Source organism: Ictalurus punctatus, chromosome 12 (genome assembly GCF_001660625.3).
Source record: "Ictalurus punctatus breed USDA103 chromosome 12, Coco_2.0, whole genome shotgun sequence".
Classification (NCBI taxonomy): domain Eukaryota; kingdom Metazoa; phylum Chordata; class Actinopteri; order Siluriformes; family Ictaluridae; genus Ictalurus; species Ictalurus punctatus.
The window spans coordinates 19,696,635-19,711,373 of NC_030427.2; the positions used below are offsets into that span (position 1 = coordinate 19,696,635).

The 14,739-nt window shown below is 38.3% G+C and overlaps 1 protein-coding gene across 4 annotated transcripts; it reads right to left on the reverse strand.

The window, feature by feature from the left end:
* Window positions 1-329: 329 nt before the first annotated feature.
* Window positions 330-13,825, reverse strand: u2af2b (U2 small nuclear RNA auxiliary factor 2b). 4 transcript variants are annotated; one of them, XM_047159138.2, is made up of 13 exons: window positions 13,282-13,824; window positions 9,948-9,968; window positions 9,445-9,577; window positions 8,503-8,606; window positions 8,060-8,211; window positions 4,202-4,318; window positions 3,249-3,387; window positions 2,904-2,981; window positions 2,353-2,432; window positions 1,882-2,004; window positions 1,685-1,771; window positions 1,250-1,501; window positions 330-1,133 (listed from the first exon to the last, which is right to left on the reverse strand). In XM_047159138.2, exons 1-13 carry the CDS (start codon window positions 13,328-13,330, stop codon window positions 999-1,001), a joined length of 1,470 nt encoding a protein of 489 aa, XP_047015094.1. In that variant the 5' UTR covers window positions 13,331-13,824; the 3' UTR covers window positions 330-998. The 4 variants fall into 4 exon arrangements, with proteins under 4 accessions (XP_047015094.1, XP_047015095.1, XP_017337736.1 ...); XM_047159139.2 differs by lacking the exon at window positions 9,948-9,968 and having other exon boundaries at window positions 13,282-13,825; XM_017482247.3 differs by lacking the exon at window positions 2,904-2,981 and having other exon boundaries at window positions 13,282-13,821.
* Between the last annotated feature and the right edge of the window lie 914 nt (window positions 13,826-14,739).

Below are 14,739 nucleotides of genomic sequence, written 5' to 3' on the forward strand. Positions count from 1 at the left end.
GCTACAGTGTACTTAAAACTTACAGAAAACTACTTGCGTAACGTAAAAGTGGAAACCAAGCAAGCCTATTAAGTCTAGAAGAATCTCAGAATCCATATTTTTCTCCATCTGGCTTCAAATAAGCAATATCTGGACATCATTTCATTACAGTAGCATGAAAAGTATTTTTGAACAAACATGTTAAACACAACAACTCCGTTACAGGTATTGTATACTGCAGTTTATGGGTGGGGGGTGAATAGCTAAAAGAAATTTCATTTCTTCTTTTAATATAACATGCATATTACTGTAATGGGCTGAGGTTTATAAGAATGCACTCCACTGATAACTTTTTTCAAATTCTCACTAAGTTTATTATCAAAAGAGGGTTATGTTCACAGATAGAGAGACACAAAGGTGCCATGCTAGACTTGAAGTTACATTACCAATATAAGAGGCAGTCATGTGTACTGGAAACAGGACAGACAGAGCTGGATATAAACTAACACACAATTTAACTAAACTAACTTCGGAGATAAAAAGACTGAAAAATTGAGTGTGTAGTAGGATCAAGGTGGTTAGGTCACGGACAGCAAAAATGTATGACGATAGAGGGATCAAAGTAAAGTGTAAGGAAGCAATTTATTTCCTTCACTCATGCCATTGACAATATTCTGTGGTTTTAGAAGCATTATGTACTGTAATTCCACTCCTCCCTCCCAAACCCTTCCCATCACTTCAATATGCAGTTAAACAAATTAATAAACTCAATTAATACTCCCTCCTGCTTTATTAAAATGCAAACCCATTGTGCCAAGGCTATTTTTGCTTTTAAAAAAAAAAAAAAAAAAAAAAAAAGGAAAAAAGAAAAGAAAGAAACATGAAATGCCACCTTGCACTACAAGAAAAGATTCCCCTCTTTCGCCATCCCTCCACATTCACCACGCCACGTTCATAATACAGCCTTTTAATCTGGTTTCTCCTTCGCCACACACTCCTCTCATTACATGCGTCCTGATCTAGCCAAAATCTCGGCGGTGGTAGGCATCAGGGTCGCAGTATTTGGTCACAACCACTCTGTTGGCAAACTTCCTTCCCGTCAAGGCTTGCATGGCTTTCTGGGAATCGAAAACTGTTGTGAACTCCACGAAGATCTGTAAGGTGTAGAAACACAGGGTTGTTAAGATGAGGCGGTGCTCGTGTGCCTTAAGCATGTACCGTCAAATATAGGCTGTAGCGCAAACAAAGACGAGCGCAACTATTTCTGTACCTTTCCGGTTCCGGGGATCTCCAGGCCGTCGACAGGGCGAGGGATCTCGATGCTTTTGACCTGACCGTATTTTGAGCACTCGTCCCTGACGTCCTCCACGATCTCTTCATACTCATCATCATCCAAAAGTTCCTCCGGAGCCACCATGTTCATCAGGCACAGAACCTCAGTGGGAATTCCACCCATCTGATTCATTGAGCTGTTCATCAGGCCTGGTACCTGCAGCGTCACCGGGGTCTCGTTTATGCTGGTCTAGAATTCAAGAGACAGATGGGAAACGAGATTCACGGATCCATCTGGGTTCTTGTACTCTTTGGCATTTAAACACATCAAGGAAAGATAGGAGTAGAGAGATAGAGGAGAGCGAAAAATATAAAAACAAAGAAGCAAAGCAGGAAAAAAGGTGGGTTTGTTTTTTTAAAATTGTCTTATTACCAAAGTTGCATTCTTGGCTCCTACACTTGCTCTCTGGACCAGGAGCTTCTTATCTCCTAACTGCATCCCATTTAGTCCTGCAATAGCCTGAAGTTCACACACATTTCCGATTAAAGTGAAATGAAACACACTTATTTAAACGTGCTTATTTAGATGATGAGTGTTGAGTATTCTCCAACATGGATGCATCAACACACCTGATCATTAAGATTGACATCAACATATTCGCAGAAGGCATAGCCTTTGGAGAGCCCTGTGGCACTGTCCTTCACTAGGTTGAATGCCTTTAAAGGCCCAAAGGATGTCAACAACTCTTTCACCTAAAATATAAAACAGGTGGCAGAGGTGGTGGTGAAGTCCTTTCTTTGTTCCAAGTTGTGTATTTCACATGTTTCAAAGAGCCAATGAAGATTAGAGAAATAGCCTGTTGGAACCAGTCATGTTTAAAAAAATAAACAAAACAAAAAAAACAAAAACAAGATTAAGTCTCGATCATTACCAAATGTAACTGAGAAGTCATAGGGAGAAACATTCTTCAGTGGATAACCCCCCCCCCAAAAAAAAATAAAAAAATAAAAAAATACAAAACCAAAAAATGTTTATCTGGTCAGTAAAATCAGCAGTACAGAATTTTTGCAATCGTGCAAATTTTAAAAGTATAAACAGACCTGGTCATCACTGAGATAGTTGGGCAGGCCTCCAATAAACAGCTTATGAGCAGAGTCAGGGACTACAGTGGACACCACACCTGAAAAACATCAGAAGAGAAGAAAAAAACAAAAAGAAAAAAAATTCACGTCAAGTCCAAATGAATCATATGGAGTTTAGAGTAAACAGAAAAACAATGGCAACTTCATCTGAATAAAGATGTAAAAAAAAAAAAAAGTGATGTATTGATAAAGTATATGCATTGTGTAAAGTTGTTTTTTTTTTTAAAAAATCCTTAGCTCTGTCAGCATGTTAATGTCCAATATACAGTGGTGCTTGAAAGTTTTAGAATTTTCTATATGTCTGCATAAATATGATTTAGAACACCACCAGATTTTCCTAGAAGTCCTAAAAGTAGATAAAGAGAACACGATTAAACAAATGAGACAAAAATAATATACTCGGTCATTTATTTTTTGAAGAAAATGATCCAATATTAGATATCAGAGTGGCAAAAATATGTGAACAGTTCATTTGAAGGTGAAATTAGCAGTTCATGTGAGAAACCCACCAACATCCCAGAGTTGAAGTTGTTCTGTACTGAGGAATGGATTAAAATTCCTCCAAGCCGATGTGCAGGACTGATCAACTGTTACAGAAAATGTTTAATTGCAGTTATTGCTTCACAAGGGGGTCACACCAGATACTGAAAGTAGATATGTAATATTGGATAATTTTCCTCAATAAATAAATGACCAAGTATAATATTTGTCTCACTTGTTAAATTGTGTTTCTTTATCTACTGTATCGCCTTGTGCGAAAATCTGATGTTTTAGGTCATATTTATGCAGAAATATAGAATATTCACAAACTTTCAAGCACCACTGTATATGCTGTGATTGTCCAGTAAACCCACCTGGCACATAGACACTGGGATTCTCGCTCATGCCTGGTAACGGCTGGTAATCGTGTGGCCGGCGGATCTTCAGACTCTGGCCTTGGAATATGATGCCATCGAACGCCATTGCCTGTGTGGTCTCGTCCACTGAGCGCAACTAAAGCAGGTAGAGAGATAAATTATTTATTGCACTTCAAAATGTCATTGTTTTTCACAATATTCCTGGTACATGACACCAGGACTTTATCCCAGACTTGTTTTTGATGCTGCTTGTTTAGATAATGTTCTGCAGTATTTAGATTTGAGATTAGTATCTGTGCTGTTCCAGATCTCTCTGACCAGATGAAAAACATTCGGATTAAAAGCTCCAGGACTGGAATGGTGCTTTCACATATGCAGAGTTTAGTCTATTTGAATCGAACCCTGGTGTGTTTTCCCCTTCTGTGCAGTGCAGTTCGATTACGGTGAAAAAGCAATTGGACTCCAAATCGTGTTTTAGATCATTTTTCTGTAGAGTTACTAAACTGACCCGTGAGGCGCAAACTGGAGCCAAAGGACAGAGCTGTAGCAGTGCAGAAATGGGATGTGTTCTGAATTGGGATCAACAAACAAAAAGAAGGGAACCAAAAAAAAAAAAACGTTCACGTTCTCTGTGCTTTTTGTGATTGCTATGAACACACAACTTGGTTTGTTTTCCTTTTTCTGTCACCGTATTTCTGACGGAAGCACAAGTTTTTGTTTTTTTAAATAATTTTACATCATAAAATGCTCCTTGGCCACATTTTTTTGTTTCACTTAATTAAGTGCAATGAAAAATTTAACCAAACTAATTGATAAATGAACCAAAATTTCAATTTCACTACAATTCATGCTTATAGGTGTGAAAGCTCCCCATGACTTGACCTGGTTTTTGTACCAGGGGAATAAGTGTGTATGAGAGAACATTTTTTTTTTTTTTTAAACAACCCTACCTCAAGGAAGGCAAAGTTCTTATCCTGGTTAATCTGGACAGCAAGGACGGGGTTTCCTGGAGCCTGAATAAGACCCCCTAGTCTCATCTGAGCGTTGAAGAAGTCCATCATCGACTCCTGAGGATTATGAAGGTGAAGCATTAACAGGATCCGAAACTTCCTGTACCGTTTATGACTCATACAACAGCATGAAGTAGAGGATGATGATATCGATGTAGAACGTGCTCAGAAAATGAAGTTGGTGAGTAGCGAGATAGGATGTCTACAATCTCCACTTGGAGGTGGTACCTTGGTTAATATCAAAACGTATGTAAATACTACAAATGCAGTAATGCTGATAAATTACACTCATTACATGAGTAAGGATGGACATCTCATTCATTTTGCTTGCTTTGAAAAAGCACAATTAACTAGACTTTAAAAATAATAATAAAAAGAAAAAAAAAAGAAAAGAAAAAAACACGGGTAGGACAACTAGCCCAAATGTATGTTGTACTAATTACATGCATTGTTAGACTGTTAGTATTTATAGATGAACTTGATAGCAATGTACAGTATGACCGTTGATCTAGCACATGTATAAGGTCTATATTGTTACGGACTGTTAGAAAGATATCAAAACGTTTTAGACGTGATATGGAAAGCTACTGACCATACACAGTGCTGTGAAAAAATATTTGCCCCATTCTGAGTTCTTCTGTTTTTGTGCATCTCATACTAAATAGTTTTAGATCTTCAAACGAAATACAACATAACACAGAGGCAACCTGAGTAAACAATGCCGTTTTTATGTATTATTTTGGAAGCGCACAAAAAAAAAAAAAAAAAAAAAAAAAAAAAAAAAGAATAGGGGGTATCCAACACCTATCACCCGTGTGAAAAACTAATTGCCCCCTTAAACTTAAAATCTGGTTGTGCCACTTTTAGCAGTCTTTCACAGCACTGTGGTGGAATTTTGACTAGGCCACTCCAAAACTTTCAGAGGTGGACTTACTCCTATCCTTTGGATCATTGTCTTGCTGCATAATCCAGCTGCACTTAAGTTCATGTTTCCCTCAATTGCAAGTTGCCCAGGCCCTGAAGCAGCAAAGCATCCCCACACCATCACTTCCACCACCAAGCTTGACTGTAGGTATGATGTTATTTTTGTGGAATTCTGTGTTGGGTTTACTCCAGATGTAACGGGACCCGTCTTCCAAACAGTTTCTCTTTTGACTTATCAGTCCACAGAACATTCTTCCAAAAGGTTTGAGGATCAAGAAGTGTTTTGGCAAAATTCAGACGAGCCTAAATGTTCTTCTGGGTTAGCCTCGCCACTCTTCCATGGATGCCATTTTTGCCCAGTGTCTTTCCGATAGTGGAGTCATGAACAGTAACCTTTATTGATGTAACAGAGGCCTGTAGGTCCTTTGATGTTGCCCTTGGCTCTTTTCTGACTTCCTGGACGAGTAGTTGCTGTGCTCTTGGAGGAATTTTGGAAGGTCGGCCACTTCTGAGAAGGTTCACTGCTGTGCCGAGTTTTTCCATTTGGAGATAATGTGTCCATTGGAGTCCCAGAGCCTTTGAAATTTCTTTGGTATAGCGTGTTACGGGGGGAGACCTTTTAACCAACTTCATGTTGTTGAAAATTTTCTTTTTAAGTGTTGATTTGCTTGAACAGGGTTTGCAGTAATCAGGCCTGGTTGTGTCTAGTCCAGCTGAACCCCATTATGAATGCAGTTTCATACATCTGGGTAACTATGGGGGCAAATACATTTTCCCACAGGCCCAGTTGGTATTAGATAACGTTTTTACTTCAATAAATAACATCATTTAAAAATTGTATTTTGTGGTTACTCAGGTTACCTTTGATTAATCTTGGATTTTGTTTTAATTTCTGAAACTATTTAGTATGGAGATATACACAAAAACAGAAGAAATCAGTGAATACTTTTTCACACCACTGTAGTCTGTGCTCTACTGGTCAGATTAAACTACTTAAAAGAGGCTCAGCAGTTTAAAAAAAAAAAATAAAAAAAAATAAATAAAAAAAATAAAAAAAAATTTATATATATATATATATATATATATATATATATATATATATATATATATATATATATATATATATATACACACACACATATATATATTATGTGTGTATATATATATATATATATATATATATATATATATATATATATATATATATATATACACACATACACACACACACACATATATATATATATTATGTGTGTGTGTATATATATATATATATATATACACACATACATACATACATACATACATACACACACACACACATATACATACACACGCATTTTTATATGTACGTGTGTGTATAAAACCCCTATCTAAACTATATGATCAAAAGTTTGTGCACCCCTGACCATCACACCCATGTGTTTGTTGAACATCCCATTTCAGATTTGTTCCCTCTTTGCTGTTATAATAATCTCCACTCTTCTGGGAAGACTTTCTACTAGATGTTGGAGTGTGGCTGTGGGGATGTTTCCATTCAGCTACAAGAGCATTAGTAAGATTGAGGTCAGGCACTGATTTTGGGTGAGGAGCCTCCATTTCATCCCAAAGGTGTTCAGTAGGGTTGAGGTAAGGGTTCTGTGCAGGACACTTGAGTTCTTCCACCTTCTTCCAACCTTAACACTCCATGTCTTCATGGAGCTCATTATGTGTCATGCTGGAACAGGTTTGGGGCCTCTTAGTTCCAGTGAAGGGAAACTGTAGTGCTACAGCATAGGGTTGCCAAAAGTACCAGTAGTAAGGCGGTACTAAAAAAAAAAAAAGAGAAGTTTTTCATAATTACCGGTACAACCAGGTCAACCCGGTACCGACGCGCCGCCTGACAGGTAGTCAGACGGGAACTTTTCACGGGTGCACCGTGCAACAAGAAGAGTCAAAGTAGCAGCTCCGCCGGTTACCATGGCTGCGTCCAAAACCACGTACTTACTTACTATATAGTAGGCGAAATACATGTATTTCTCTCGGATGCTCGTTTTCCGCTTTCGGTGCTATTACCGACAAGTGTGTAAAAACCGCGCCCCTAAAATTTATGTGCCGCTAGATTAACCGTGCTTTCAGGAAGAGCGGCTGCTTACCAATAGTATTTATTCAAGTAGTTCAAACAGGTGAGTTTGATGATGGTAGCGGTTGCATTATGAATGTTGTAGCATAGTTTAACTTGAGTGCCTTATTGCAAGAACACATCCTCGTTTTCGCTTACTCAATGCTTAGCATATGCGCGTTTAACACTAATATGGTCAGGAGTCCTTATTCTTCATTTAATGCTTTAACTTTTATTGGGGTAAATAAATGGGAGGTCATGATGGGGTTTACTAATTTTACACACCAGAGGATTTTTGAAGGCCTATATATCTGAAATTTGTGTGTTAGAAAATAATGTGTGTGGCTAGCACTGTTTGTCTTTAATATCAGTCAGTCAGAAAAACATTTCTACTCTAGTCTGGATAACACTAATAGCTTTAATAATGATATACTTGAAGTATACAGAATGGCATTTAAAAAAATGTTTTATATTGATATTTAACTTTATTAATAAAATAGTGTGATGTTTAATTAGCATGTTTTTGTGTTTTGCTTTTGTACCGAAATAGGTACAGAGTACCGTGGAATTTTACTGCTATTGGTACCAACTACTGAAATTTTGGTACTGTTACAACCCTACTACAGCATAGACACATTCTATACAATTGTCTACTTAAGACCTTGTGGTAAGAACCACATATGGGTGTGATGGTTAGGGGTGCACATACTTTTGGCCATGTAATATATTCAGTGTATGTTCATGATGAAGCAGTGTAGATTATTCCCACTTACCTCTGTGATGCCGAATGGGATGTTGCCCACATAGAGCCTCCGAGCCTGGCGGGTCATCTGGCTGCCTACTACAGGTACTGGAGTGGGCGTAACGGCCAGTCCATCTGGAGTCATAGTGGGCAGCAGTGCTGTGGCAGGAATCTGACCAGCAGCTGAAACACACAGATACAGAGAGAACAGTGATTGAGAGAGTATGATGAACAAAGACTACAAAGCAGACTCATGTTCAAAAGCGTGGTGTCAAATTAGCATGCCTGAGCAGAAAAGAGATTAAAAGCTGAAGGTAAATAAACAGACACTAACGAAAGCAATAAAAAAAAAACTGAAAGGCAACTATCAGAAAATTAATTTGAACATGACAAAAATATCAGATAAAGAAATAAAGGTAAAGTTGCACTGAGAAGTTAAAGAGCGCATTATAGGCTGCTCAGTAATTTACTCACCCTGCATGGCCTTGTACTGCATTGGTGTGATGTGCTCAAAGCCAGGAGGAGGGACATCCCAGTACTTTTTGATTTTCTTCTTCTTCTCCCTCGGTGGGGAACGACTGAATTAAGAGACAAAGTTTAGGTATAAATATTTGCAGTATACACAATTGGGCAAAAAAAAAAACCAAACAAAAAAAACAACATATGCCAAGGGCATTTTGTTTTTTTGCCCACAAAAAGTGACAAGATTTCATAGTTAATAGACCTTCTTGAACCTTCACGTTCCTTGACCGCCTGTGTATCCAGTTTGCTCCAAAGACGACATTATATGGAAGGCAAAAATAAATAAATGTATACTAAAAAGCAAAGCTATTCTATATTAACTCACAATGCTATCCTGTTTGCTTGTTTGTGGACTTGATTGTTGTTACATTAAAAATATTCAATCTCATGCATTCCTTTGCTTGGCACATATACTGATAACAGAGGGGCAAATTTTAGCAAATTGTTGCAGAGGAAAAAAAAAAAAAAAAAAGTACAAAATTTTAAAGATTAAATGGGGGGAATAAAAAAAATAAAATAAAAATAAAAAATCAAAAAAGCCAAACAATATCAAAACAACTGCTTCCATTCAGTTCCAATTAGTTTCCATTATTCAAAACTTTAAAAAAAATCACAATATTGAGATCACAAATTTGTCAAAAACATAATCTCTCAAACTCATGTAAGTGCATATTTTATATGGTGAATCTTACCATAATAATAATATGAAGATCATCTCTTGTAAAAGAAGTGTGAGCTCTCCAGATATAAGGCGTAATTTCGCCTATTACCTAACATTATCCAAATTTTTTTCTCGTCAAATGCATATTCATTTTAATGCAGAAAGAGTGTTTTAATAGTGCCTTAAATAAATGACGACTTGGTAACAGATATTTGAACTTCCTCTCCTCTCACCTGCGTCTATGCCGGCGATCTTTGCTGCTGCTGCGTCGCTCCCGGCTCCTCCTCTCCCTGCTCCTCCTCTTCCTTTCACGACTACGGCTACGTGAGCTGCTTCGGCGCCTGTGCCTGTTCTCTTTGTCCCGCTCTAAAAAGAGGCAAGAGAGCGAGTGGGATTAAGACAGTAGGAAGAAGAGGTCACAAAACTTACAGGGAGAGGTCACAAAAATACACCTAGCTGAAGGCAGACCGGAGGAAATATAATGCTGTGGAGGACAGAAGAACCGATAGTAGAAGCAGCAGCAGAAAAAAAAAAAAAGTTACAAAGAAGAAGACCTGCCTGAGCCCTAGACTAGAAAAGCTTTAAATGTGTGCATGTAAAAATCTGGCATATGGAAGTTTTTTTTTTTTTTTTTGAAACATATGAAATAAGAAGAAACAGAAAAGTTTTAAAAAGTTATTATATATTTGTATTACTGAGCACTGGATATAAGTGAGCACGCCAAACTGATACCCACCATGGCCGTTAACGCCGTCACCTGTATTGAAAGAGAACGAGAGTGAGAATCAGAGGGTGCCATAATTTTCTTTCTTCTTTTAGCACACACACCAACAGGTCACGGCTGCGCTGACTTGGTGTAGTGACATGAAAAACTGGTAAACAGAGTCAACACACTACTCAACACAGTACACAGTTGCATTTAAGTAATACGGAGATTTCGACACACAAATTAATTACACCTACGTTTGCCATGTTATGGAATTATGCAAGAAAGCTTTTAGATGAACATCCTTTTTTGATAGATGTAGGAAGCGCTACAGAAGTCCAGAAAGACCATGAGTTACAGCCCCCCCCAATACTGATATCTTGTGATCGACATTTTTCCCCGGCGATCAAGATAACAAAAGTTATTTTCTGCGATCACGTAGCACGCTGGCTAGAGGTCGAGCGATAGTGAATTTTACTGATAGCGATAAGCAAGTTGGGTAGAACCTGCCGATAACCGATTAATCATCCAATAGGTTTTACATTTGACACGGAATGAGAACATAACACTCAAAGTAAAATATTGCTGAAGTTTATTACAGAAATAAACAGTATTGACTGTACCATGCAAATGTACTGTAATTTTTTTAATGAAATAAATATTAAGATATTAACTATTATTAAATATTAAAGTAAATAAAATATACATCCAAACTGAACCAACACTACAAACAGACATACAAAATTAAATAAAAAAAAAAAAACACTTCAAATAACAAAATTTGAAAGTCTTCATCTTGCCTCTAAAGGCTGCTCTTATACTGTATAATGACAGCTAACTCTTCTCAGCCGCTCCGCAACGGACACAATTGGGAAAACTATCAGTGTGAATTTTTTTTTGCCAATTACCGATAGTTTTATCAATCCGTTATCGGTGCAGATTAGTCGGCAAAACAGATCAATCGGTCGACCTCTAATGCCGTCATACACTGGTGTTATGACGATTCTGCAGTAATTACATCCTATTTCCACAAAATTCCCATGGACGTCCTTTTCTTGTGATCTCAAAAAACCAAGATAAAGTCAATAAAGTGCATCTATCCATCTATCTATCCTTATTCAAGTCTATTGCCTAAAGCGAGTCAGAAATTTCCAGCTACACCGCCATGGACACTACAGTGATCCTGATCGGGTGGTCAGTCAATTTTAGTGACCGGGACGTCTCCATGGTTACCATGATATCTAATAGATGTCACCTAAACGGTTTGTCGCTCACAAGACAACCGGTGACCAAAATCTTAGGGCATAGGGTGTAATTACTTTGGAATTGGCTTAATGTGATCCTGCCACATGAACTCGGAAAATAACTTTTGCCATCTTGAGATCATAAGAATTCCTTTATTGACTGCCGTGTATTTTACCAAAGATTTTGCCTCATGAGGCGACATCTCTCAAACTTCATACGGTAACCACAGAGATGTCCCAGGCCCCGAAATTGGCTGACAATGAAACTGATCAACCGTTCAGCATCACTATAGTGTCCACGACGGTATAGTATAGAGTTCTCAGGAAACGGAAACTAATTGGGAAATTGTCTAGCACCGACAAACAGTTGAACGGACAGACGTGCTTTATTGATCAAATCCAAACAGTCACCTGAAGTCAGGATTGAACCCAGGACCCTGGACCTGAAAAGCAATAACCAGTGCGCCAGCTATTTTCTTTTATATCACAGTATAAATTCTCATTCTCACACCTGATTGGTTCAGAAAGTGTGTATTATAGTTCGGACAGTGGTTCCTGTTATAACATGAACGACAGGTCAATATTAATGCACCCGGTCGAATATGGCATGGTTTCTCTAATAGCAGCCCATACACAGGGACTTGCATGCATAGCGGACGCACTGTAACGCAACAAACTAATCATTGATGTGGTCTTTTTTTTGGGGGGGGGCTTTGCATTTTTTTTTTACTTCGAGAGCGAAAATAAGAGAGACACTGTTGAAGGAATGACTGTTTATAGCTGATAATGCAAGCGAGAACACGAAGCAGCTTGTTTCTCAGACGTTCTACAATGCTTAATCTAACTATAAAGTGTTCCGATGAATGTCTGGCTATTCATTAATAAATGAAACATTGTAATCTCTGGCGAATCGCTGTAGTACAAGTGGAATAACTCACCCCAGACTGTGTGTTAAAATGAAAATAATGCACTCCAGGCACCCCGCCCTGGCCCATTATTTTAGTATAACTCAGTCCGTACAGGATTTCTTGCTTTGTTCGATTTTGCTGGGTTTTTTTTCTTCTCAAAATTTGTGATGAAACTTACAGAAGTTTTTGTGCTTTTCTGTGGAAAACTACGTGAATTGGTGAAATCGCAGTTGCATGAAATTGTTTGTTGGTAAATTAGACCTTTTAACTGTACTTATGCTTGAAGAGGGCTTTGTCTGTCTTTTCCACAGATTTTCCGCAGATTTGGGCCAAGACATGTCATGTGACGTAATCGCGACACGTCTCGGACAAAATCTGCAACAATTTTGAGAAATCGCAAGCTCCTCCGAATATTGCGTAGCTCGCTTGATTTTGCGTTCATTTCTGTGATCGCAAAATCCCGGAGAGACTGATAACAGCACAGCCTGTTGCGTGTCAGTGCATTTCTCCAACATGAAGAAAGACAAGTTGTGATGAAGAGAAAAACAACTTGAGATCATAAGAAGAAAAAACTAATAACCCGAGGTCTTTCGGGACTTCCGTACAGCGCTGTTCATCTTGCAGTGTAATTTAATCAATACGCTTCCACAGAGTTCAATAACTCCATGAGAGGTGTGTGTGACTCTCAGCTGTGTGAGATGGATAAAGACAGTATGACCAAGAGGATCCAAATAGAAATGAATAAAACTCCTTAATAAAAAAATTAATGGAAAAAAAAAATAAAAAAAATAAAAATTACAGGCACAACACCACTAAGGGATTTTATTTTTTTTTATATTTGTCAACACACATTTGGAGTGAGTGTGTAAATATATTTTAGGAAACGCATTGAAAAGTAATGTTATATTTCTCATTTGAAGTTAAAATTAGGACGTTTATATATAATTATATATATGAATAGCAACATTTCATTTCAAAACCACCTTTGTCCTGTTGTCGAGCCGACTGAGAATCGGTTCTTACGGTTGAGCAGAGTCAAATGATTCGACTCAGTGAAAAGATTCGAAATTCCCATCGCTGTTTAGCAGTGAATTCAGCATTGAATTCAGCATTAATATCATTATTATTTATAATTTTTTACGTTATTCTTCTTGTGCGTTAGGAGAACAATTAACCGATCAGTGCTAATGGAACATGCTAGAAAATACAAACCTTGTTTGTTTTCGGTCAGTTGTCTCTCAAATTCGTCAAACTCCGACATTTTGAATTCGCAGCGGATGAATGGAACGAGTGAAACCTGTGAAAGCTTTAGAGCCGACCACGTTATCTTACTTCAAAAACTAGATGTCTTTGTCTGTTATGAAACATTCGGCCAAACGGAAAAACCTGGGTTTATCAAAGCTGCATGCACAATTAGCTGCACATAAACTTCCTCTAACTCGCGTTGCTGGGGATTTTTCCCCCCTGCTCTGCTAAGCTAGCTATCGTTAGCTAACTAGCTAACAAGACTGGCTATCTGATCCGAAGCGCTCGCAAAAAAACAACCTTAAACGCTTTGTAGCTAAGTATAGATACCTTTAAATATAACTGAATTTCTTTCTTTCTTATGTATATGTTTAAATAAAGTATAAAATGGTTTCCTGTTATGGTGAATAATCCTCCGGACAAATACAATACCAGCTAGGCGACCGACTCAACGTTGCTAGTTTATTAGCAGGTTCGTTTCTCTCTGCGCAGGCGGAAGTGAATTGTGGCTGAATCCAAAATGGCCGCGCTTAGGGCATTCAAGTGCACTGCATATGCGCTAGAAAGCCTTCGTTTCATAGCCTACTTAGTGCGCTTACACAGGAAGTAGTGCTGCTTTTATGTTTTACCCAGTTTCTCCACGCTCACCCGGCTTCTCCACGGCGAGTGCATCTAACGGCGCGGAGGTTTATTACACCTCATAATCATCTACAGCTCTACAGTACAGCAGTGGTCATCGACTCTCTTCCCTGAAATCTACTGTACCTTCCTGTAGGTTTCATCACTGGAATAAAGTTTGGTTGCACGTTCGATATTCGCTGTGTTGTTTTGCTGTTCCTTTCGGAGGCAACTGTGCTCATCAGTATTTTGACCTGCGATGTAAGCATTAGCTTCACAATCCTGAATTTCTGTGAAGGGTACACTGGTCATTTCAGAGGTGCTTGGTCTACACACTTTAAAATATAGGTTCTTTAATGGTTCTTAACAGAACCATAAGTTCTTCTGGTTAAGAACCATTTTTCAGTGTATATGGTTCTTTGGAGATGAAAGAAATTCTTTACTGTTTACAGCGTTCAGCAGACGCCCTTAACTAGAGCGACTTGGAGTGTTTTAGAGTCGCCATCAAAAACACATCCTCATGCTAATTCACTAGGACAGAGATTAAGGGTACCATCAATAACGTTTTGCAAAATATAGTCACTTAAAAATTATTTATTTAGTATCAAATGGCCTGCACTTATATAGCACTTTTGTTTTTAACCTTAACGGTTGTCATTCACCCATTCACACACACTGTCACACACCAATGGTAGCAGAGCTTCCATGCAAGGCACTAGCATGCCATTAGGAGTAACTTGGGGTTCAGTGTCTTGCCCAAGGACACTTTCGGCATTTGGAGTCATGTGGGCCGGGAATCGAACCGCC

Coding starts and splice junctions, on each gene's coding strand:
- u2af2b (XM_047159138.2), bottom strand. CDS start 13,330: ATGTCGGAGTTTGACGAATTTGAGAGACAACTGACCGAAAACAAACAA. Junction 9,969..13,281: donor ACTGACCGAAAACAAACAAG/GTTTGTATTTTC, acceptor CTTTCAATACAG/GTGACGGCGTTAACGGCCAT. Junction 9,578..9,947: donor TGACGGCGTTAACGGCCATG/GTGGGTATCAGT, acceptor GCCTCTTTTTAG/AGCGGGACAAAGAGAACAGG.